The sequence below is a fragment of the Linepithema humile genome, chromosome 7, assembly GCF_040581485.1.
Source record: "Linepithema humile isolate Giens D197 chromosome 7, Lhum_UNIL_v1.0, whole genome shotgun sequence".
Taxonomy (NCBI): Eukaryota; Metazoa; Arthropoda; class Insecta; order Hymenoptera; family Formicidae; genus Linepithema; species Linepithema humile.
Window position 1 is genome coordinate 22,646,301 of NC_090134.1, and position 24,690 is coordinate 22,670,990.

The following is a 24,690-nucleotide window of genomic DNA, read 5'->3' on the forward strand; positions in this document are numbered from 1 at the left end:
ACACTCACGTGCGACTCCCGTCTTCGTTGCAGTCATTAAAAATCTTTTATTTGTTTTCAAAGAGAATCCGTTCGCCCGTCACAATTACAAAACATCTTCCACGGCAGGCGCAGCGTCCGGAATCACGTCGCACATCGACGGGACGATGCTCGACGGGATCCCGGAGCGGCTTAATGTTTAAGAATCACTATACTCCGTCAGACACGGCTGTATACATGTGACATACAAGTGTTATGCTTACACGCTATATTTATGTATATGTTTATATATATAAGATATACATACTTTTTTTTGTGTTTATTGGTAGCTGTGTTCTCTCTTCTCAGCCCTTTGACAAAATACGTAATATAGTAAAATATATTAAAAAAACCGCTAATTACGTAGGCCGAAGTGACGCGGTGTCATACATGCAAACATCTGTGTCTTGTCGGTTTCAAGTCAATCCTCTCTCTCTCTTTTTCTTCCTTTTCCGTAAATAACGCATCAAACGCCTGAACGGAGAATAATTCGCCCCAATGGCGCAAATCTGCTTTGTCCATAAAAGCTTAAGAAAGTTAATCTTAAAGTCCAGAGAAATATATCTAGATTAATTTTCTCAAGTTCTTAAAAGTAAGTAAGACAACTGCTGGGAATGAATTCTTTGCACTTGATAAGAAATACGTACAGCATTAGAAACGTTTAATGCTTGAAGCTAGCTAAGCTTAGCAAATTCAGATCCAAAAAAGACGTGCTAATTTTTTCTCGAATCAGCACTTATGGCGCAATCTGAATGCGATACTTGAGTTTAGCCAGAAAGTTGTCTTCAAGTGTCAAAGCGTTTCGGATGTCATAGCTTATCTCTCTCTCTCTTGCTTGAGAATTCTAAATGCATTATCTTCTTTCATTTCTTTTTTTTTGCCAATCGTCGCTTTCTTGAAACGTTGGTTGCATCGACGCCACCGCGAGACCTCGTAGAAAATCACTCATCACAATCTGATTTATCTTTTATTTTTCTCTCCATGCATACGTGCACGTCGCTCCGCGGCGGCGATTTCCCAACTCCTTTCCAACTCGTAAATCGTTTTAATCACAGTATTTTTACAGCAAACCATCGGAGGCTTGAGAGATCGTTTCGTTTTGGGAAAACGAAGTGCACAAGGTGTCCCAGAACCGTCTAAATTAACGGAGAAACGAAGTTTCGCTTTATCTATTTACACTATCCAAGTTCACCGGAACCCCTTGATCCGCAAAGTCGAATAAATCCGTAAAAAATCGAATCGCAGAAATTCGTTAACGCGACTTGAAGCGGCTTTGCGCGAGTCATCGGATTAGGAAATCGCCGTCGCTGTATCGCGAATGTCTCGTAAACATACAAGGAATATCGATCACCATCAATCGTCGCCGAGCGCCGGTCGTGAATTGCGGGACGACCGTCCCCGATTGTTTCTTCGCAATTCGTGCGACCGGTCATCAATCGGCTCACAATCACAGCACTTCGCTCACGATCAATCTTCTCCCTCGGAGATCACATTTACAGACGCATATCACGCGCGACAGGGAACAAAAATTCACGATACAAAGGTGCTCTGCGTCTACGTCGGCAGAAGTACAATTAGCGATCTACAGCTATATGTATATATACGTACATATATATATATATATATATATTTATATATTTTTTTCTTATTTATTCATTTTTATTCCGTTTAGAGTGTTGCGACTTAGATCGGAAATTAGAGTGGCGCCGAGGACGATGAAATCGATGAAAGTTAGTCTCGTGGAATGTTTTTTCGCGGTCTTCCTATCTCTCTTCCTTTCGCTTTCGTTGGTATAAATCGTATCGAAGGACAGCACGGTGGGAAAATGTGGCAAATGTCAAAATTCAGTCAAAATTCTGATGCGGCGGCGGGATTGCATTGTGGAGAGAAAATTGGGTTTTCGCGGCAAGTGTCCCGGCAAATGTGAGGAATTCACGCAGGAACTCGGTACAGGCGAGTTTAGAAACTCTCTAATCACGATTGTTATAAGCATCTTCGCCCTCTTCTTCATATCGACTTGTAGACGTCTTCTATAAGATTTAAATTAAGACGTTCTACGAGAAAAGATTCAATATTAAAACTATTTTTTAGTAATTAAGCTTTAAAGTCAAAAAACACAGCATTGATAACAATCGAACTTCCATAATATCGTCTTATGGAAAATTAACGTCTTATCGAATATAGAATGCCCAATGTAATGCAATAGAGAATGCGACTTCTACTCAATTAAAATCTCTAAGTGATAACAATTGAATTGCTATTAAATTTCCATTTAAACGTTTACCGAGAAGAACTCGGTTCGCCGAGGGTTTTCTTAATCGTCAATGTTATATAATTGAGCTTCCTAATGAAATTTCACGGAGAGAAAATGTTGCGTCGAAATGTCTTGGAGTGAAATATTTCTCAGCAATGAGCAGACACCCTGTATATTCAATCTACACTTTGTAGATTTAATTTCTTCGAGAACTCGCACATCTTCGATAAGTGTAATTCTTTCCTTCCGTTGCAGGGATAAAACGCATTGCCAGAAGAAACAAACCACAACATGCGGGATATGCAAATTGCAAGATCTCGAATCTTCGCTTGCAGCTGTTTCTCGGATTCGGAACGAGTCGGCACAGTTCGTGCTCATCGAGCACTCCTATTTTTTGTTAATTACACTGTTAATTGGGAAATGCTAAAGGCACCTAAATGTCTGCTGTTTTGCGCCGCGCATTGACGATTAAACAATAAATACATAAGCGCGTTCGAGTTCACTCTCGTCGGTTCGCGCAATCGAGATCAAACTCTGACGACAGAGTTTCCCCGCTTTGCCAGACTTTCTTTTCCGACTTTTCGCTCGTGATTCACTGAGAAACGAAATTTTGTAAGATGGCAAAATTTCAAGCGGACAAATCCGAGGAAACTCTGCGTATGCGAGAGTGTGTTATACATATATTGGTCATCAGACGTAACAGCAACGTGGATCGACCCGAGAACGTCACACGAGACAGTTGTTCACGCGTGTTACAGTCGATCGATTACAATAATTCGCCGCTCCGTTCAACATCAAGGGATGGCGATCGACTCTCGAGACTCGATTACGCGAAAATTTCCACACCTCCTGATTGAACAGTTCACCCTCTCTTTCTCGAACAAAATACTGCGATACGTTATTTCTAGAGTTTGAGATAAAATTTACGCTCGCTCATTGTGCAAGCTACCGATCTCGATCTTATGAAATCCTACGATTTAATGCCGAAGTATCAAATTTAAAAAGAGAAAAAAATGATAGCAGTCTAAATTGTTTTTTTCGCAGATTCCTTTTCTCAACAGAGAGATGCTTGTGTTCGCATCCCTGTTTTCTCGAAAGCTCATCCGTGCGATTATCCCATCGCGAGATTGTAATATAAAATTGTCTATCGTAAAAATCGTGATGTAAGTATCGTTAGGTAGACAAATAGGTAAAGCTTGAGTCGGGACTCTCAATCGACCCTCGAGAGTGTGTCGGGAGGATAAAACGCCTTACATATGTATAAATTATCATTATCAATTGTGATTACTGTGTACTATCGCGCGTCGCACATCGGAGCCCGCGGACTCGCCCTGCCTATCTTTCGCCGCAGAGAACGAACACTGTCGATCTTCTCGCGACGACGCCCGTCCGAAAAGTAAGAGGTAGAAAAATATACGTGTGCACGCGCCGCGCGCCCATTTGATTTGGTGCGACAAGCGAGAGCGCGATTTAATCCTTGGACGCGCGTAAGCAAGATCTCGACCGAGGCCTCGAGTAGTATATTTCTTTATGGCATCCCGATCTTTTCGATCAAACCTTTTTCTTCTTTTTCGGCTAATCTTTTGAAGCAATCTTAAGCAAAATTTCGATAATAATTTTTCAGGACATTGTCTCATTTGTGAAATTTTGGTATTGATTTTTTGGACCTTGTCGCGTCCGCGAAATATAATCCGCTATCGGAGAAATTTGCAAACTTCTATCGAGCATAATTATGCGTCCAGGAATTAAAAGGCTATTCTCAACTCGTGGTCGGTGTGCTGGTGACACAGGCACGCGCGCATATACATACGTCGGCACGTTATATCCGCGTACTAAAATTCTTTATCAAAGTATCGTTCGAAAGTACGAAATTAAGGTCTTACCTATGCTCTCTATATTCTAAATATCTGTATATATCTCCTAACGTTTGCTGTTTTCCCTCCGAAGAAAAGAGGGAGAGCTCTGCCTCGCTCTAACGCGAGTAGAAAAGTCTACTGTCAGCCGCGCGATAAAAGCAGACACGACATAATGACGCCCGGTCGAGAAACCACCTGTTAAATTTCATTACTTTTGTACCACTCGGTGCAGAAACAGCGGGAGAGGGCGCGGGGAGGGGATGCAAAACCCACAAAGAAATGGGGTTAAATTGAGCGTTCGTGATAGAACATGATGAAAGTCTAGACAGAGTGAAATCAATGAAATGTTCGTGCTTCGAAAGCACGATGAGGGTGTCTCGACCAAGCGTCTATTACACTTTACTGTACAAATCGCCGCATGCAAGCGGCACTCGTGTCGTCACTCGCCATTGATCAACTACAAAAGTTACTGCGTCGCTTGCGCACGGGGACGATGCTACGCAGATGCCGCACTATCATCTTAGCATAACGATAATTTACGCTACCCTCCGCTTCTCCGAGTCCAGGTGGCACCGATCGCGCGCGCTATTTTCGCTAATTGTTACCCTATGTATACGTTACTTAGAAAAGAGAGGAGTCGCCAGGCATTCCACGAAAATCCGGCAAGCATTTAGAAAGTTTCGGGTATAGATCCGCATAATCCTATTTGCGCTTCTCGCAAAGGTTTCGCCTGTTCGCTTCTCTACTTTGCAGTTCTCATATATTTGCTTCGCCGTCATATTACGAAAAAGGACTGTTCCTGTAAATATTCATCATTGATGTTAGCTCAGTTACAAGATTTAAATCGATATTTCATTTATATATATGTACACACAATTTGACTATTGTAAATTTCCTAATATAACAGCGCGGATTGCCAAGTTTTCGTGGTATACTTTGGCGCGCTACATCGCGCATTTTACGTTGTTCGCGAAAAATCCTATCAGGATCTATAACTAATCCTAGGTAAACCGATCTCGTTCACACACCTCATCCCGGACACTTGGAAACGTCGAGAACACTCCATTCGATATTACTATACCGCACGACAGACAGATTCATCGCTCACAAACGAGTGATAGAGTAGGAACGAACTCGAAGAAACTTGCTCATCTGCTTCTTCGCGCCGCGTTGAGCCGCCTCCGGACGATGCGCCTTCCATTCGTCAAATATTCGCCAAGATATGCAAATATATTTTTTGCGTATATTTGATTAATTTTTCATATATACAATTTCATATATCGATTAATATATACGATTAATTATCTCAAAATTTATTTATTTCAATCGAAATAAAATCAGATTCGGAAAAAAATAATTATTGCTCTTTTAAGAAATATTAGACCGATCAACAAACTCGCTCGTTTTCTTTAAAGATACTTTAAAAGAACAAATTTTTTTGATCGATACCACGCTATCGTTTATTGCGTTATTGAAAAATTTTACCCCGCATTTGGGTCAAATGAGCAAACACGATCGTCCAGAGGTCGCCGGAAATGATTGATATGCCAATGGGAGAACGCGAATGGGTGCGGGGAGAAACGACGATTCACGAAAATCGAAAATACGTGTTCGAACAATAGATCGCGAATAGATTGCGTATCGACGAATTGCACGAGGGCGGGGGAGGAGCGGGGAAACGTGTACAAAAATGCAATCATCACGAACGCAGAACTACCACGGTTAACGTGCGCTGTTAACACACACGGAGAGAAATACCAAAAGTAGAAAAATATAGGGATTAATAATTATAGCGTTACTTTACCGTAAAATAGTCTCTTAGGTATTAATAGCGTAAAAAATAGAAAGATTGACAAACGGAATTTTGCCGCGGCTGTCGCGGAGCGCGATTTTACTTCGTCATTATTATTATTATTTTTTTTTCTTTTGTAAATTATACGTCACGCACGAGTGAAAGTCAAACTTTCGTTCCTACGCCACAGGGCTTCGTGCGGGGCATCCCGAAAAAAAGTTGCGCCCATAAGAAAGAGCGTCGCGTGTGCGCGCCGTGCAAATGCAAATCTGCGCGCGAGAGTGTAAACGAACTAGGAGTAGGCGAAGAGAGACAACGAGGAAATAAGATAAAATGGCAAAACGCACGCGTGTAACTCTCTCGTAAAAATTGCGCAAAGAGAGAGACAGAGAGAGAGAGAAAAAAATAAGAAGAAATCGCGCGTCTGTGCGTCACGCGCGCTTTGTAGAAAAATCGCGACCGCGCGACTTTGCATCTTCCCCTTTATCGTCTCCGCTTCTTCTTCCTTCGATAACACTCCTGACGTTGTCAACGTTCCTTAATTATCCCCTCCATTATTCATTCGTTCCGCTCCGATGCACTTTATTTTTATTCCCTCTGTGTGTGTGTGTGGATGGGTGTGTGTGTATGTGTGTGTGTGATGCATTCTGATGCGTGCGTGTCGGCGGAACTTTAAAACGAAGTTTTTCGTGCGATCGATGGCCTTTTTCTTCAGCCCTCCATCGGCGAGCAAAGACTCTTCCTCTTCCGCGAGAAAGGACTCGTCTTCCTCCTCTCGCGTCCCGCTTGATTTTTTTTTACCTGAGGCAGCGCAGCCACTTGGGCAGCATGGCCGCGCATCTCAAATAATCTCAAATGGAGCCGCTGCTATCACCAGGGAACACCATCATGTTCTCGGCGCCGTAAGACGGTGTCGGCGAGCTCCTCGCGTCCAGGGACGCCCTGCTGGCGGAGCTGAAGCTGCTAGAACTCAGGTCCTCGTAGCTCGCCACCGACTGGCTGCCACCTGAAAGAAAAACACATACGTAATGATGGCGTTGAGGAGGATTTCCTCTCGAAATCATCGTCATATTTGCGAGGAAGAATCGCGTCACACCAGAGAGACTTATAATTTACGTTATAAAATTATCAGCTCGCGTCATTGGTCTTAAGGATAAAATTGTTGAGCTTGAACTCCGAACTGTCTATCTGAAGAATTATCTCGTACACAGAAGAAGCGATAATTGCATTGTAGAAATAAAGTGGAATTAAAAATGAAATATTTCGGAGTTTCGGAGTCGACCGCAAAATCAGTTAATTTTATTTTCATCTATTGAATTTCTCCTTAAGACCGATGGTAGACGTACAGTCACTTGCGAAAAAAGAAGCCACAAGAAAATATTTTTAACAGAAATATATTTGTACTTTAATGCACAAAAAACCACAAATTTCAATCAAGTCAGATATAATAAATTGCACTCTTGTGACTTTGAATAATTTCACGACTGACTATACACCAGTATATCCTTTGCCTGAGCCAGAGACGATCTTTTAATCTGTATTCATGCGTATGTTCAGCGCTGAAATGTGTACCTGCGATCTTAATATTCAATTATTTAATGCGGAAGTAAAAATCAAAGATGTGTAAGGCACTTTCCTGGCAAATGCCACAAATTTCACAGATCAGTGGAGGCTCCAATACAACGTTAAATATTCATATTATAGAATATAATATTTCATGCGTTCTATAATATAGTTATATCGTATTTTTTTTCTTTATGTCACACAATCATATTAGAAAATATAATTATGCTGTGTGCATAAAACATTCTAAATACATTGTGGTCATCGAGAGTTCTCAAGAGTTTTCGGAAAAATGAAATTCGCGATCGGTGCTCGTGAAGGGTGAATATGAGAAATAGCGCTTAATGTACGATGCGAATACAGATCCGCAATACGAGTGCGTGTAAATCGTAGTTAAGAGGACGAGAAACTTTTCAAGAAAAATAGCATGCGTATGCAGTATGGCTGTATACTTTTATTTTCGTTTTATCGTTTTTGTCTTTTTTATATTTTTTTTCTTGTGTACCATATTAGCAACTGCTGTTCGTGATGAAGCGTCTCTTCCGCGAGCTAACATCTCGCATGATGCCTCTCGCGCGTGACACACGATTTACTTTGTTCTCTATTTGTTATTTCTTCTCTTCTCTTTTTTTTTGTACATTTGTCATTACAATTAGTAATATCGTTAGTGCATTTTACAATACATTCCGGTGTGCTTCCGCCACAATCGATTTTACACCGTGGAAGAAAACAACATCGCGCCCTGTTCGCTTCCTCTCTTTCTCGTTCTCGTGGACGATTCCCCCGCGACAATTAATTGAGATCACACGGAGCGGACTCGACGTCGCTCGAGAGAAAACAAATGGCGTCGATTTAACTCGTTTTTTTTTAGCTGCTACCTATTCGAATTGCAGGAACTTTTGAGTGAATTTGATATTTCTAATTTGGAATTAACACCAAAAGTGCGTTCCTGAGAATGTTCCCTATATTTAATAGATACTATATATTTCATCATTTTCGGAAACATATTCGCATAGAATTCAGTTGATTTTTTTTGGGAAGAAGAGTGTCGACTCGAGAGAGAAGATTGTAATGAGAATAGCGCTGAAAAAAAGGGAAAAGTTTACAGACATTTCTATTGTATTTATCGTTTTGGTAAATAAGATTGAAATTGTGACACCACCGAATAAAATTATGAGCCTCATGTAGCTTTGATTTCCGAAAGTTCGTCGATTTGAACTTTGCGACACTCTTTTTCGCAAAACGCGATATGTATTTTACGGGCAACGGCAGATAATTGCTTTTACAGTTCGCATAGAAGTCAGTCGTCATTCATCGGTTGCGAATAAATAAGAACATGGCTAAAAATTGTACAGTGATTCACAGAAAAAATAATACTGAGCACATTTGTTGCGCACTGAGAAAACGGCCGAATTAATCGAATATATAAAATTAATGTATTGTATAAAAAAAAATTTACATTTGCACAATTCAGCGTCGCGTCAATCTTTGTTCGATTAATTATTTGAGTTGTTAGTGTCTTTTTCTAATTGCACTTCTTGTTCGATTCAGCTTTTAATTCATCCAAGCGGTTCTTTTTTCTCAGTGCGCGTCCAAGAAAAATCACAAGTCGATCGTAGACTTAAACCGAATAAATAATGCGACACAGATTGCTCGAGAGACTTTGGCATTGTAACATCACACAAGCGAACATCGTGCACAAGCGAGCGAGCGAGCGTTTACATTCGCGACCGCTTACGGGCGGGCCTGCTGCCAGAATCATTTACGAGAATGAGACAAAGGGCCAACGAACGAGACTGACAAGATTTTTACATCAAGCACGCTAAACGCTAAACGATTCTACTAAAGCTAAAGCTCATATCGGAGAGAAATAGAATCTCCGCGTGTCGTCCTAAGTCTTACGAATAAATACGAAAGTAAAATCAAAAGTAAAATCTATCGACTATCGAGAGTGCGACGATGCTTTACATTTGCGTATCGGCGCGGGCAGTCACGATACATTTTTGAATTTTTTTTCACGATTATTGCCTTCTTCGTAACGATGCGGGATGTACAGTGGCTGGCCGAAAATTTACATCATCAGTCTTAAATGTCAAAATTCGCCAATGTTCGGAAACAAGTGAGATTTTCCGTTTATCAAGACTTTCAGTTTAAACGAATAATTGATTTCATTGATTTATTACTGCTCGATCGAGAGAGAGATCGATGCTACACTGTTATTTCGGCCTTCTTCACTTTACTTTGTATATTCAGTTAGATGTGTATTGCATTTAGTTTTCAGAAATTGTAGTTTAATAACAAATAAATTATCCTCTTAAAAATCAATACTCTTAATTTTTCTAAAACTTGGAAATTTCACTATTAAAACATTAACGTCTAAAATATCACGCGATATAATGTAAATAGATAATCTATTCTTTTACTCAAACAAAAGCATGCAACGATTTTTTTAAGACTGACGATCTTTTCGTAGTGAATCTCGTTACTTGCTTATCATTGATAGTTCGTGTAGATTGTCTCACTATATTATAATAAGTCTATACTATCAATAAATACTGCACCACTGTACACGCACAGATCGAAACTAATAGTATCCACAGGTTTATTGCAATATGCCGATTTTTACTGCATCGCGACGAACGATACATCGGCCATGCCTGTAGAAGAATAATCTCTGTGTATAAAGAAGTGTCGGTTAATTGCTCTTAATTAATCAGGTAGATATACAGGTAAATTGTAACTCGATATACACAGAGGGAAAAAAAAACATAGAATCGCCTAAAATTAAATTCGGCGCCCAAGTGTTTCTCGGTCGATTAATCTCTCATATGTTTAGGCCCGGTTGCACCAATGTCGCGATTAACGTTGATCCCGGCTGATTTCTCAAGTGTAATGTAGGAAAAGGACAACGAATCGTGGATCCTGGATACTCCAGGAAATGACTCTTGATGCAACGTAGCCTAAATGTTCCTCTACATAATTCTACAAATTAGTACATACATGTACATACATATACATATAGATATATGTATGTATGTATGTATGTATGTATATAGCATTACAATAGATAATATCTACACGAACATTGGCTCTGAAAAAATGATACAACATTCTTCCTCGAGAGAGAAGTCAAAATATTAATCGAGAACTCGTGATTACGATTCTGTATAAAGTGCGCTTTTTTGTGACTTTGGACGTTTATCAACGTTATTATATTTCGAGTTTTTCTCTTCGCTAAAATGTGTGAACGGAAAACGCACGCTCGAATTACAATAACAAGGGAGCGCTTTTGCGCGCTTTTCGTCGAATAATTTTCCGCAAAAATTCGCTAATAAGAGTGAACGAGGACTGAAGTGTCCCGCAAAAGCGCAATACAATACATTGCTTGTAGTCGATTTTATACTCTCGACACTCTCCGCACGCACACACATCCCCACGCACATAATTTGTCATAAATCACGTCGATTTTCATATTATAATTTACATGCCCGCATGTAACAGTAGAACAATCGCGACGAAGATCAAACGGGGACTCTCGATTAAATCACGTGTATATGCATCGGAATTGCACGCACGCATAAAATATCTAAAGTCGTTTTAGATCGAGATCACTATCAGCTGAGAGACATCACAGTTTCATGAAGAATTTCTTCTCGTGAAATTTCGCGAGAGTAGAATATACAGAATGAACCACGTATGTTTTTCTTTTAATAACGACTCAAATTGCATTCAAAATGAATTCGCTTTGTAGAACTTTTTTAATAACCGACACTCTGATTTTACATGATTCTCCATTTATATTGTGAAATTTATTTTACATATTTATAAAATGTGCACGAGCGCACGCTAAATCTGTTTGAATATAGTCTGTGACATGATTATTTACTACGAAATTTCATTTGTTACATGAAATTTATTATATATTTTTATAAGATATATAAGTATATATAATAAATTTCATACAACAAACGGAGTTCCGCGTAAAAGAAGCATAGCACGGACCATGTTAAAACAGATATTTAAAAAAATGTGTCTGCAAATTAATCGATTATATATTAAATTATATCCTTTGCTATAAATATACATTAATTATAAATAGATTGTAAATAATACTACAAATTGTGAATACTATCGCAATCATTCTGCGTTTTGCATTAAATACTCTGCCAAAAAAATTTGTAAGCCACAAAAATTTTGCCATTTGACGACAAAAAAACATTTCGTAATCTTCCTATTGTTAGTGCAAAAAAGAATCTAATGATGAATCATCTAAAAAAATCATCTAAAACCTTGCTATCTAAATATCTTACGGATACTCGAAGCTGTTATATTTGAATACTTACCACTTTTTCTAAAATCTATATTCTATGATGTAAATACAATGCGCTGATAAAATTGCCATTTGACAAACTGTGAGAAGTTTTTCCATTTTTTTTTAGATGATTCACTGGCTAGATATCAGTTATTTTTCTCTTTTTTGCGTCTATTGAATATTGCAGCGTAGCTGCTCGAATAAGTAACTCAATCTAGTAAAGCAAAATTAGAATTGAAACATTTAAAACAGTTTTATATATTTTTTTTAATATTCACCATGTAACCTGAATCTTTTCCTTTAATCTATTTTGCCTCACTGACTGTCTCACGCGCCTGAACCACTGTTTAGGCTTAGATTGGCTTTATATATACTTTGTACTGAAATATACATTATTCAAGTGATGAAGTTTTACGCGGCTCACTCTCTATATTCCTAATTCTCGCTCAAAATAAATTTTACGATTGATCTTCGAGTTAATAAAAAGATTCGCCTCAACAGCATATATTTTTCAGTTCAAATTTGTTCTAATTTCGCCGTACAACGATTGCAACGATAATCGCTGTTGCGAAGCTACTAAAGTTTTTTGAGTATTCCCATTTTTCTCTCTTTCTTTCGACACATTCTCTCCTACACACAATATTTCTCTTTTTTTCATTTTATCGTTAATTACGACACAAGAAACGCAATATTATTACATCTACACACACATTTTTTTATGCGTTACTATCGGCAACGTTGAACACGTTTTACATACTTTTCTTTTCATTTCTCTTTGACGTTTATCATGTCGCGTGTGCTATTCAAAAGTAAAATTTTTACACACGCCTGCCATTTTACACACATAGGCCATTTCGAAAATGCGAAAGAACAAGAAGAGACAGAGGAGGATTACAGAGAGCAGATATTAGCTGCGAAGAAAACGGCGGAGTAAAGTGAAGAAACGATATACACGAAAAGCGATCGAACCAAATGAGAGGAATATTTTTCTGCAAATTAGATATCTCTCATCAAATTTTACGCATGTGTGCAAATTGGCTCAAATTATTCTTTTAAGCGTTATTATTTAGAAGTGCTGTGAACAAAGCTTGGAGTTTTTTTCCCCCTATTACGCATTGTATTGTATTATTACGAGATCGAAATGTCACACGTGCGCAAATGTGAAAAAAAAAAGATGATACACAATTGGATCAAATCACAATTTCTTACATTTCGAACAGAATTACGTGAACCACGAATAAAATCAATTGCCACATATACTACATATATTATATAAATTAGTAATATTATTGTGTATATATAAATTATTATTATTATGTGTATATCAATATAATTATAAATATATAAATTAATAAGAAAATACATTCTCTGATAAAATTAACTAATTAAACTAATAAAAAAAATATTTGAATTTTCTTGCACAATGTATGTAAAATCTAGAAAAAACAACGCAATAAAAATTAGAAAAATAAAATTTTGAAACAATGAAAAACAATATAAAAACATAAAATTTAGGTAGGATGGTTCACATGTATTATTAAAAAAAAGTATCACAAAATATTTTCCAAAAAGTATCAAAAAAATATTTAAAAATTTGTCCGCGCATCAACCATTCTACATTTGGTTTTCCAATTAGCTTTATATTAAAAATTTCAAAGAAAAACCATCGAAACGCAATGCACAATGTACAAGCGTCAGCAGATGGATGTTTGTGACAACGTAAGATAAAAAAATCACGAAATCGTTCTCGCATATTTTCATTGCCGATCGCACACAATGTCGATTTTTAACATGCTACTCTGTATTAAGGATATCTCTACGCTTTTTCAATAAACACTCAGAAGCTCGAGATGAAAGAAAATTTCTTCTCGCGTCAACAGGAGCACGACGGACCTAGTGTCCGCGTGCCGCAAGGCGGATTTTCCACCGCTCTTCCTTCGTTTATTATCATTCGACAAATTATCGAAGAATATTTATTAGAAACAGCACACACGAGTGATCGATGATAGAGAGTCGATCCGAAATCACCTCGAAAATAAATAGATATTATACAAATGTGCACAAATGATATATACAGCTTAATAAGCAATCAGGATTACTGCGTCAATGACGAGTATAATTCAGTGAAACAAGAGAACAGCAGACTATCGATCGATCAAAAGCGTAATCTCAGTGGCAGTAAGATGTATTTGTGTGTGTATGTGTGTGTGTGTATGTGTGTATGATAAAGCTGGATGAATTCGACGAAGACACTTTGTACTACAACGAAGAAATATGATCCACCGCATAACCGGACAATGATCGTGAGGGCCAGCCGGGAGATCGGCTGCCTGCGAATGAACACCTGACGGCCGATCGTTCGTCGATATCGTTAAATTGCACCGTATGATTGAATCACCGACAGTGGGCAGCGATAGATAGATAACACGCATTTGTCGTCTCGCTGTTTGCACCGCGCGAATATAATTCGAACTTATTACTTTCTACAATCCTAAGGCAGTTGAATTGAAATTGCTACGCGGGAGTTGCCAAATCGGATGCCAAATCGCCAAATGAAGCGTTCTTGTTTCGAGAGCTTCGTCGTTAGTTCCAAACCCCATTAGAGCCAACGACGAAATATCTAATAATATTCTAACGTCAGAACTAATAAGACAGGACACATCTCCTTTATTCCGTAATAATAAGTTTGTCAAATCGAGATAATCGGGGGGAGAAGACGGCTCTCTTAGGGCGTCTATTAACATTATATTGTTTGAGAATTTCTTGACTTTTCCGAACATCTTTTTCGTTCAAAGCAAAATTATTCAGAGAATGCAAATTTAAAACCGTGAATTTATTGTATACGAATGTGTGAATCTTACTCATTCGTCACCTCAAGTATGTCATCAAAATTGGAAAAGAGCAATGTTCCTTAAAATTAGAATATTAAATTTGAACAAGTTCCAGAAATAATCGCCAAATTCGGACAGATCTTAAAACAATCTCTTAAAGTATGACTACAAATTATTCGATAATTAATTCAAATTGTTAATTAGATGCCACGTAGTAGACACTCTGTCTTAAAAAGAGCCAAAAAGAATACGATCAGCTTTAGAATTTACAACCAATTGGAATTATATATATATGCAATATGAGGTATCGAGCAATGACAGAATTATCGGAAACGAAGAAGTGAAGGAGAAATAGAAACAGAAAATACGGAGAAAGGGGTGGCCGCCGTCTACGTAACAAAACGCACGTCGATCGCGCCGCTAAACGCGGGGGTGGCATTTCATCGTCGCGCGCACAGTCACAGTTTTAAACTCTGTACTCTGACGATTCCCCTAGTATTCAGGTAAACACGAACGCTAATCTACCCCCGCTACTTGCATTAGGAGTATATAAAGGGCGAGACTGGCCCTAGGCACGTCCACGCAGCAATCCTCTACTCATCTACGCTTTTTCCTCTTGGATCGGTTGTTCGCTTTCCTCGCAGCGGCCTCCTCCAGCGTCTTCTTCGACTGTGACTCGTTCGGCGCCTCGTTCCGTCGGCCGCCGGTGGTCTCGACGAGTTCGGATCCCGGGTTCTCCTTCTTCGCGATCGACGAATCGTGCCGCTCGGACTCCGCGAGGCCGCCGCTGCCGCCGCCGTCGCCGCTCTCCACCTGCCGCTGCGGCTGGAGCTGCAAAGAAGATTCCCTTTGCGATTCTCTCCTCACGGCTGCCACGTTACCTCGACGTGTCTCGTCGACGACGACGGATCGTACTTCCGTGGTGACGAGAGAACTCTTTTCCATCGTCACGTTATCCTCCTCGCTCTGGCGGATCTTCCTGGCGCGTGCCGTTACGCTCACGACAGCCGCGATATCTTCGTCCACGCGAGGTTCTTCGTCTACTATCGGTGTGGGAAGGTCTATGAGAAAACTGTCCTCCATCGCCGCCACCGTCGTCGTTGTCGTCGTCGTCGTCGTCGTCGTCATCGTCGTCATCGTCGTCGTCGTCATCGTCGTCGTCGTCGTCGTTGTTGTCTCGTCGACATTATCCTTCTCGCTCGAGAGTCGCTCCTCCTCTTCTTTAGCTTTAGAGGCCCGTCGTCGCGATCCGACGGACGAGGAATCGTCTTCGTCGCGGGATTCCGCTTCATCGAACTTCCTCGCATCGTCCTGTTTCTCCTCGACTTCTATCAACGGCTCGAGATCCATTTCCTTGCGCGCCTCCTGCGACTCCAAGGAAGAGGAGATGCTCTTCTTGACGATCGAGCTCCAGGATATCTCCGCCGAAGAGGCAACCTGCGCTTTCGACTCCTGATTGTTGGTAAAGTCCACGAGCGGCTCCTCTTGCACAGCTTCCTGCAGCTCCGCCATTTTCACCTTGGACGAGCACAACAGAGGTAGAGGAGCCGAAATGAATGACTCGCTCGAGCCGCTTTCCTGCGACTTCTTGCTCTTGCGGGACTTCCTGGCGCGCGTCCCGGCGGCGACGGCAGCAGGCAGAATCTTGCACTCCGGCGCCGCGTCCGCATCCGTCTCGGCCTTCTGCATCGCGTCGATGTCGATGATCTCGATCATGTCGATCATCTCGGCGGCGTCGCTGACGGTGCTTTGAGACGTCCGCTTACTGGACGACAGTGACGACGATGATGAGGACGACGAGAAACTAGTCGGTTTCGAAGAGCGGCTCTTAGGCTTCCTCGTGGGACTCAGGTACATTCCTTCAGGTCTCTCCTTCAGATAATCGCACTTGTCGATCTCTTCCGGCTTCGGCCGGATCTCCTCCAACGGATTGTATATCACGGTGACTTCGGCGGTAGCCTCCGCGTCGCTCTTCTCAATCACCATGATATCCTTCCGCCTCTTGCCTTCCGATTTGGACTTGGCCAACTGCTCCGTTATCATCGTCGTCAATGACGCTTCCTGCGCAAACCTCGTGGACGCGTCGAGCTCCAACTCGTGGATCTCGGAGTGCTGCACATGCTCCAGATCGTCGTCGGAGGACAATGTGTGCCTGCTGTGTCTTCTGCGAGTGCGACTGTCGCTGCTCGCTCTCCTGGCGAAGCTCGCGGAGTCTAGAGCGCCGAGCTCGGAGCTCTGTATGTACTCCAGATCGTCGTCCGAGATTGTGCTTTTGCTGCTCTTCCGCTGCGTCACGCCGCCGCCGCCGGTCGTCGCCGTCGCGTCCTCGCACCCGCCGCCCGCGTTTTCGATCCTCGAACGCATCGACTGCATCACGTCGGATGCGTGAATGTGCTCCAGATCGTCGTCGGATTGCGTGGACGCGGTGTCCTTGCCGAGGTTGCACGGCTCCTCCGCGTGATATCCGATAGAGCGGAAGTCATCCAGCGGCGGCGGATCCAACGGCGGTGGATCTAGAGGTGGCAATCCATCATCGTCGTCGTCGTCGTCGTCGTCGTCGTCGTGACAGTCGGCTGGTGATCCCGCTTTTGTCGCTTTCGACGTCTCTTCCTTATGAACGACGTCGATAGGTATCCCCCGAACGTGCGGTTTAACCAACAATTTCTCTTTCGCGTACTTCAACTCTTTCTCGTCGGACGGAGTGCGACTCTTCGATTCGCCGCCTTTGCGCGTCTTGGTCGCTTCAGATTTCTTTCCAATAATATTGTCGATAATATTAATCGTACACGCATCGTACACTTTCCTCGCGTAATCATCCTCTTTAATACGGTATTTCTCCGCGCTCGTTGCCACTCGCTGTTCAACCGGACGCTTTGGCAAATCCGACGAGGATCCTCTCGACGACGCTTTCTCGGAATCGGCGATGGATCGCTTCTTCAATTTCTTAAGTTTCTCGTCGGCGCTCGTGTGCGGCGCAGGAGTTTCGGCGGTGTCTCCATCGCTTCGCATCGTCTTGTTCTCCATCAACGTGACGCTGTCATCGTCGTAGCTGACAAAGTACTTGGCCTTGGCGAGGTGCCTCTCGTGCACCTCGCTGTGATAATCGTCGCCGCGCTTGTCAGCGCCCTTGCTCTTGCCGCACCACAGCGTCTCCTTCGCCTGCGTCATCGGACTGCTCGGGATCTCGCCCGGCTCGGCGCAGAGGCTGAGGCTCGTCGGCACGTCGCGGAACGCCTCCTCCCTCTCGTAGTCGATCGACGCGGTCGTCGTAGTCGCCATCTCCGCGCACAGAGCGCGGCGCTCCTGCAGCTCGCGTATGTTCTCGTCGGGCACGCTGTCGATCGCTGGCTCGCACGCGGTGCGCATCTCCGCGCAGATCTCGGTATGCTCGCGGCTCAGCGCGCGGCTCGCCGGCTCCACGTCCGCGAGGTCGGCCGCGCCACCGAGCGAGGCCGGACCCTCCTCCGCGCACACGCTTCTAGGTGCGTGGATCTCCTCCGCGGCGGAGTCCTGTGCGGAGTCGCCGCTAATAGTGTCCTCATCCTCGTCGGCCGACACGGTAATCACGGTGCCGGTGTGAGGGTTGACGACTTTAGTTACCGGCTGCCCCACCCTCTCAACTACCGTACGCCTCCCTAGTAACAGAAAAAGCCGTTGGCAGGTATCAATAACACGAGTGTCACTGCTCACGAGTGTGTGTCTCTTTCCCTCTCTCGCTCCCTCCCTCTTAAGTTTCTCTCTTCCTTCCTCTCTCTTTCTCTCTCTCTCTTTGTTATCTTTTCTTTTTTACAATCAGCTCGCTCGCATGCTCGCACGGGATATTGTGTCTTAAATACGTTTGCCTCATCGAACAGAAAAAAATCACAAACCCGGAATCCGTGAGGATCTCGAAGTATACACGTATGTAATGCGAGTAACTACGGGAATTGGTGCTTGAACAAAGAAAGTATAGAAAAATCTATCCCAAAGTTTAACGCGACGCAAGTACAGCGATTCTCTTCTATTGCATTCCGCACACCCCCGGCGTATGTATTGATTACGCGGGAGAGTCAAGGCAAGACAAACTTAAGAGAAGAAACGATTGCAAAATAATCGCCAAAACAGTCTCTCGCTTTCTCGCTCTAAGATATACACAAAGCTAAAAGCTCGAACAAAGTGTGGTAATTCTGGTTAGTACAAAGACAGTACACAACTCTAATTTGCCGAACGTTTCTTTACTTTTCCTTCTGACGCAAAGAGCAGACGTGTCAACAAAGTGTCTTGCTGTTAGTGCTCGGATGTAGTACAGTTACGGGGGAAAAATATGGAGATACCTGCCTCTGGCCAGTTCTGTATCCACGCAAACTTACAACGCTAAGTGTAACCTCATCCTCTGTTACGTACGTACGGGGAAACACATTTAACGGAAGAGGAAGAAGATTTGCTTACTAATAGTTTTGTTTCAATTGTAGAATAAAACGTTTCGCAGCCAGTACCGTGTGATAACGTCGTCGGATATCTCTCTAGCGAGAATCTTATTTAATTGCGCCTCGATATTGCTAGTAAAAAGTCAAAACACGCCAAATATTACATGGATTTATAATATCCTGCAAGCTTTGCGAGCTCGAATCCAAATAAATAAAATATTTAGGAATATATATATATAGATATATAAATGTAGATCTGTAAATCGAGTGCTAGAAAAAGAGATTCGGAACTCGGAGAAACAGTAAACGCGTTCTCTAAATCCCAAATCCTTTTTTAATACTCTGCGTAACAACACAAGATTGAAATAATCGTATGTACAATGTCAAAAATTGTGTTTGATGGAATCTAGTGGAAACACTTTGCAATCGTCAAACACGAGGACGAATACAGTGTAGAAATATAGAATGCAGGCGCAAACCAAATAACAGTAAAAAAAAAAAAACAATAAAAAATAAAAATATCTTCAATATTTTTTCTACAGCTATCACTCTCTACGTTAGTTGAACATACATACAAACGTACAAAATATATCCAACAAATACAAACTCGTATATAAATTGCACAGACTATATTTATTTGGTCGCTTCGAGAGACAATAATACTAACGAAGTGGACCTGCATTCGCAAAAGACTAAATTGTAAAACTCCGTTGCGTGACTGCCTGCTTACCTGGAGCACGATGCGACGCGATGGATATTTCGAGCATGGCCTCCGCGAGATCCTCTCTCAGTTGACTCTCACAACTGCCTACGGCTGCGTTCTCGCTCTCCAATGGGTCGCCGTAAGCCTCCATGAATCTCGGCGATTGCTCGTAACTACCTGGCAAGTCGAATAATAGATTTTATTTTCTTATGAATAACAAACATAATTGATTAGTGATATAATAATTATATTTAATAGATTTTGTTCTTCTGTAATTCGCGACATTCTACTGTGCACTCACTTCCTGATCCGTCGATGACGACTGGCATCAAGGGTCTGGACGCTGCATGCGGCATGTTAACGGGCTTCGATCTCGCCGGACGCGATCCAGTGACGCCGATCTCGACTGCCTCCGCTTCTACCAGGTTAACAGCGACACTAGTAATGATGGATTTTTCATTAATTTCTCGCACGGTGAAAGTCACGATTGCGATTGACAAAAATTGAAGAAAACCAACCCGCTGGGCGCGTTGTAGGTCTTGAAAACAAATTGCGGCCCCATCCATAATCGCCTATGCGGTCCAGCGTGAGTCACGATCTCCACTTGACTCAGCCAACGATCCTCGGCTGTATCGAGTTCCTGGTTGTTCTTCGGTGCAAACGAAACATTGAGCAACGGATTGGACAGCGGCAACGGCGGAGCGAGTTCCGTAGAATTGGGCGACCTGCAGAGCGGCCACTGGCCCTTCGCTTCTACTTCCAATTCGATCATCGTGTCGTCGCAGACCTTTTCCTTTGGCACTCCTGATGACATCAATACAAGCGAGTGTTACGTATATAAAGGGAAATTGAAATAATAAATAATTGAATGCAAAAAGGTGCGTTTTATTCGCGAAATTACCGGCAGCTGCTTTCGGTTCCAGATCGTACTGTATCATGTTTCCGTGACACGCCATGATGAACAAGGAATCAACCGCCCTTTTAACAACCTTGCTACTGGATTCCCTCTGTGCGTACATCCAGGCCCTCGGCGGAGCGAAGCACGCGCAGATCTTTAACGGTAACGTGCCGTTATCGTCAGAGTGCAACCGCTGCCTTTGTTGCGGTCTGCTGCGAAACATACGGTGTCGTTTCATCACATTACAGCTCATTGTTTTCGCGACGCGAGTTTTATACGAAAGCGGTAGTTACCTCGGCTGCGACGAGCTGTTGACCTGATTCAAAGATGACGGCTGCCGAATCTGTGAAAGAGGATGCAGTATCGTCGGATGAGGATATGGTGGAAGTCTCGGATTCGAGTATGGATACACGGACAGCGGAAGCTCCGCGTGGGACACGGGTGAGTGCGACCGGGTACTGTCATCCGTTAAACCCGCGCTCCTATGAAATCTCGACAGCCTGTTGACGACATGAGGCGTAGAATGCGTCCTGACGCCAACGGGACCGCCGTAAGGAGCAACGGGAAAAACGTGCGTGGTGCCTCTTACAGTTGAAACCGCCGCCCAGCGAGTATCGCTCGAGAACACCATATCCTGCAACGAACACACGATAAATATTTTTGTACAAATTACAAGAGTGTCGTTTTCATCATTAAAAAATTATTGCATCTTTTGAAAGTATTTTTAGAGCAGTTTTTCTCAAACATCACTCTTGATAAACCAAAAAAAGTTTATTAAAAAGTTTCACTCGGAAAATTCAAAAGAAAAAATTCTGATAAAGGTCAGTTTGTTCTTTTAATTCTTTCTGTCGCTGTCGCATCATATTAATAATAATTATTATATTAATAAAAATATTAATACTTGAATAAAAAAATAAAATTTTAATTTGCATCCTAGTTACAAAACTATATAATGCAAAAGATTGAAAAATGAAAAATTGCGATAAGTGACAACCTTCCTCGTTATCTTCACTGAAAAAAAAATCGATCAAGTGGTCATTAAAAATCATTAAAGTCGCGAGTTGCAAGTCATATTGCATAATTAAAACAAATGCAAAGTAAAAATGCGTACCTGCACTTTCGCGGTGGTATCGCCACGATGTAAGATGTATAGGTGATGCACCGCTGCCAGTGTTGGTCCGCCGGGATGCGGTTGGATCTTGAATACGTGAAAGTCGTGTCCCCTTTTGTCCGCTGTCATTAGCAGCGCACCGGTCAGGTCGAAAGTCATCGCGACGATCGCGTCGCTATGAGCGGTAAAGTGTGCGATCACAGCCTCCGCGTTCGCGTCGTCCAACTCCTTCTCGTCCCTCGCGACCTGAAGATCTAATATTGTAACGACGCCCGGTTGCGTTACGTCATTGCCCGTGTTATTGGCAACCATCGGCGACACCGAATTTCCGGTCAGGCTCGAAGCTACCGTCTCTCCTAGCCCGCGGAGACCTTTGCCGAGAGACTTTGCGGCGTATAAAACTGTCGCCGTGTAACTCTGAACGCCCTCCCCTTCGCAACCGCCGCTGCTTCTTCTCACGGGTATTAATTTCTTCTCGCTGCAAACAATCAGAAAAAGGCATTATCCCGGGATTGAACGAAACGCACTTGTATTCACTGTTTTAAATGTCAATGCTTGCAACAACTTGGAACTCGCACCCATTATCGCCGCATACATTCTTGTGTCGCATTACTAATTGCGGGCATTAACATTTAGACTATTATGTGTATCACTGACGATTTCGATCGCAATCCGTGTGTATCAAATTTGATACACAGTCTAATGCAATCTCCTATCGCTGTATTCCTGAGAAATACACACTCGTGCAGATTTATCGTAAATTATAGACGTGCCGTGCCGACATTTGCCATCGAGAATCACTAATTTTTGCATGTTATCATTACTCATTAAGTCAAAATGGTTTAGTAATCTAAATGTCAATGCAAAAGACATTAATGTAATTAGCAATAACAAGAAAAAAAGACAAAGCGTATGACATTCTTTACCTGTAAGCGAGCCATCGTGTACCCAAAGCAACGGGGTTTGGATTCGGGCCAGGGCTGGCGTAGCAGGTAGTGATTGTTATATTATTTTGCAACGTTCTGGCATCAAAGACCGCAATTTTTTCTAATAACGTTACAACCACGGACCGCCTGTTCGCCAGCACGTCGCAGACGGGATTCTTGAACGCCACACTGTGCACCGGTTCGCCGGTCTTCAGCGAGATGAAGTTAACGTCGCAGAATTTTGGTCCCGGAAGAGTCGAATCCAGCTCGGAGCAGATCGCTACCATCGGCCGTTTCGCTTCGAATTCGTCGACGTGCTCGTCGTCAGTCTTTGGATTTGGCAGAATTCGAAGGGTGCGTACCACGCCTTGGCGCCATGACAGGACTTCCGTCGCCTCTCCTGTCGCCGCTATTAGCCACACCTGCGATTTGCGAACCGTATTAGAGATGAGAATTTCTCAATAACAATATATCGTGCTAAAAACATCAACTTGACGCTGCAAGATAGCGATTAAACATGCAAAATGCTGAAAGAAGTCGCAATATAAATTTGTAATCAACGTGAATCGTTCACCTGAACACCAACTGCGTATCCTAGCACCAATAACAACGGTGGTGTACTGGAACCCTCATTGTAGTCGGGATACAAAGCGGGATCGTTTATATCCGCATACTCAAATCGCGCCCATGATATGGTTTCCCTATTATCGGAGTTGGATACCCCGGCGTATCCCTGTGGATAATTAAATATTTAGACTATAATATATACACCAGACAGTCTCTCAATTAATATGTATATACCTGTGGTACTATGTCATTGATAATTCCGGCGACGCTATCGATGATAGATCGATCCACTATAGGTTGAGGTGAGACAATTTGAGCTCCTTTATGCACACCTCGCCTCGGTGATTCCGCAGACATTTTTTATACCCAAATTAATTTTATCTACCTGTAAAGAAAAGACAATCTCGCGTCATTAAACAAGTCTTAAACACAATTAGATAAATTGAACAAGAAGATAGTGTTTGTCAATTGAATGCAATCTTTTTTGTTTAAAAAAATGGTAAATATTTAAAAATACTTATAAAAGAGCTTTTTATATATCTAAAGAGTTTCGAAAAAATTATAATCATTGATTTCATAAACAAAAAATGTATTATTTACAAGTCCCAAATAATTCAAATTTAATTCCTAAAATGGGTAAACTGTATTTTATACTTCACTGCACTTTGAAAAATGTAGTATGCAAAAATTGAAAACATGAAAAGCGATTGCATTGGAATATTCAGTTGTTCTCATTGTTATTAATTATATCCAAAGTGCACGAATAAACAACTGTCACAGAATCTGCCGAGCGGATTTAGGGAACATCGCGAAGTCGTGCGATATTGACGTCGATATCGACGAAGCGCATAAAAAACGCACTGTAGACAAAGGAAAACTAACACTCGCGTACCCTTGGCGAGAGATATAAACGCGTCTCTGTGAGCCGACGAGCGAGCGAACGAAGGTCGAACTCCGGAAACGACGACAAAACAAACTGGCTGCGCGCGCGCGCAGGGAAGACGATAAAAATGAAGCACCCTTTAAACCGTGATAAAATATAAATACCAACACGAATTACAGTTGTTGTCGTTCACATAATCCTCGCGCGGAGGACAAAGAACCCACGTCGGAGGTGCACCGTTTGGATCTCGTGAGTCGCGAGCATCACTACTACTCGTCGCAACATTCGACACTCGCCGATAGGATCGTCGTCGTCGACGAGGCTCCAAATACCCCACGAAGTGTCGTCGTCGTCGTCGTCGTCGTCGTTGTTGTCGTTGTCGTTGTCGTTGTCGCGCGGTGCATTATTCAGTGCACACGAAAAGTGGGAAAGTACATTGGCTAGAGAGTCACTCGAGTCGGTGGCGGTGTGGTGCGTGTTGACGGCAAAACGGTTGGCGGTGGGAACAGAACGGATGGGTACGGGGAGAGGGGACCGGGAAAGTGGGTGAAGAGGGGGAGTCTATTTTGCC

At 42.4% G+C, this 24,690-nt stretch overlaps 2 protein-coding genes across 5 annotated transcripts in view; one reads left to right on the forward strand and one right to left on the reverse strand.

Annotated features, from left to right (window-relative positions):
* Nucleotides 1-22: 22 nt before the first annotated feature.
* LOC105673527 (uro-adherence factor A) overlaps nt 23-24,690 on the reverse strand; it is a 25,349-nt gene continuing 681 nt past the window's right edge. Inside the window, exons 1-12 of one of the 3 annotated variants that reach the window (XM_067359656.1) lie at nt 24,288-24,426; nt 23,471-23,621; nt 23,244-23,402; nt 22,670-23,091; nt 21,744-22,221; nt 20,926-21,266; nt 20,636-20,841; nt 20,253-20,538; nt 20,036-20,172; nt 19,762-19,911; nt 15,507-18,260; nt 23-6,925 (exon numbers count right to left, since the gene is read on the reverse strand). In XM_067359656.1, the coding sequence (XP_067215757.1) occupies nt 6,771-6,925; nt 15,507-18,260; nt 19,762-19,911; nt 20,036-20,172; nt 20,253-20,538; nt 20,636-20,841; nt 20,926-21,266; nt 21,744-22,221; nt 22,670-23,091; nt 23,244-23,402; nt 23,471-23,593 (5,211 nt within the window). In that variant the 5' untranslated portion in view covers nt 23,594-23,621; nt 24,288-24,426 and the 3' untranslated portion in view covers nt 23-6,770. Of the gene's footprint in view, nt 6,926-7,914; nt 18,261-19,761; nt 19,912-20,035; nt 20,173-20,252; nt 20,539-20,635; nt 20,845-20,925; nt 21,267-21,743; nt 22,222-22,669; nt 23,092-23,243; nt 23,403-23,470; nt 23,622-24,287; nt 24,427-24,690 lie in introns of those variants that run through there. The other 2 variants (XM_012369217.2, XM_012369213.2) reach the window with 2 other exon arrangements.
* The window catches only part of Ids (iduronate 2-sulfatase), a 6,127-nt gene continuing 5,788 nt past the window's right edge, over nt 24,352-24,690 (forward strand). Inside the window, exon 1 of one of the 2 annotated variants that reach the window (XM_012369222.2) lies at nt 24,352-24,368. The gene's annotated coding sequence lies outside the window, so the exon portion shown is untranslated. Of the gene's footprint in view, nt 24,369-24,497; nt 24,638-24,690 lie in introns of those variants that run through there. The other variant, XM_012369220.2, reaches the window with a different exon arrangement.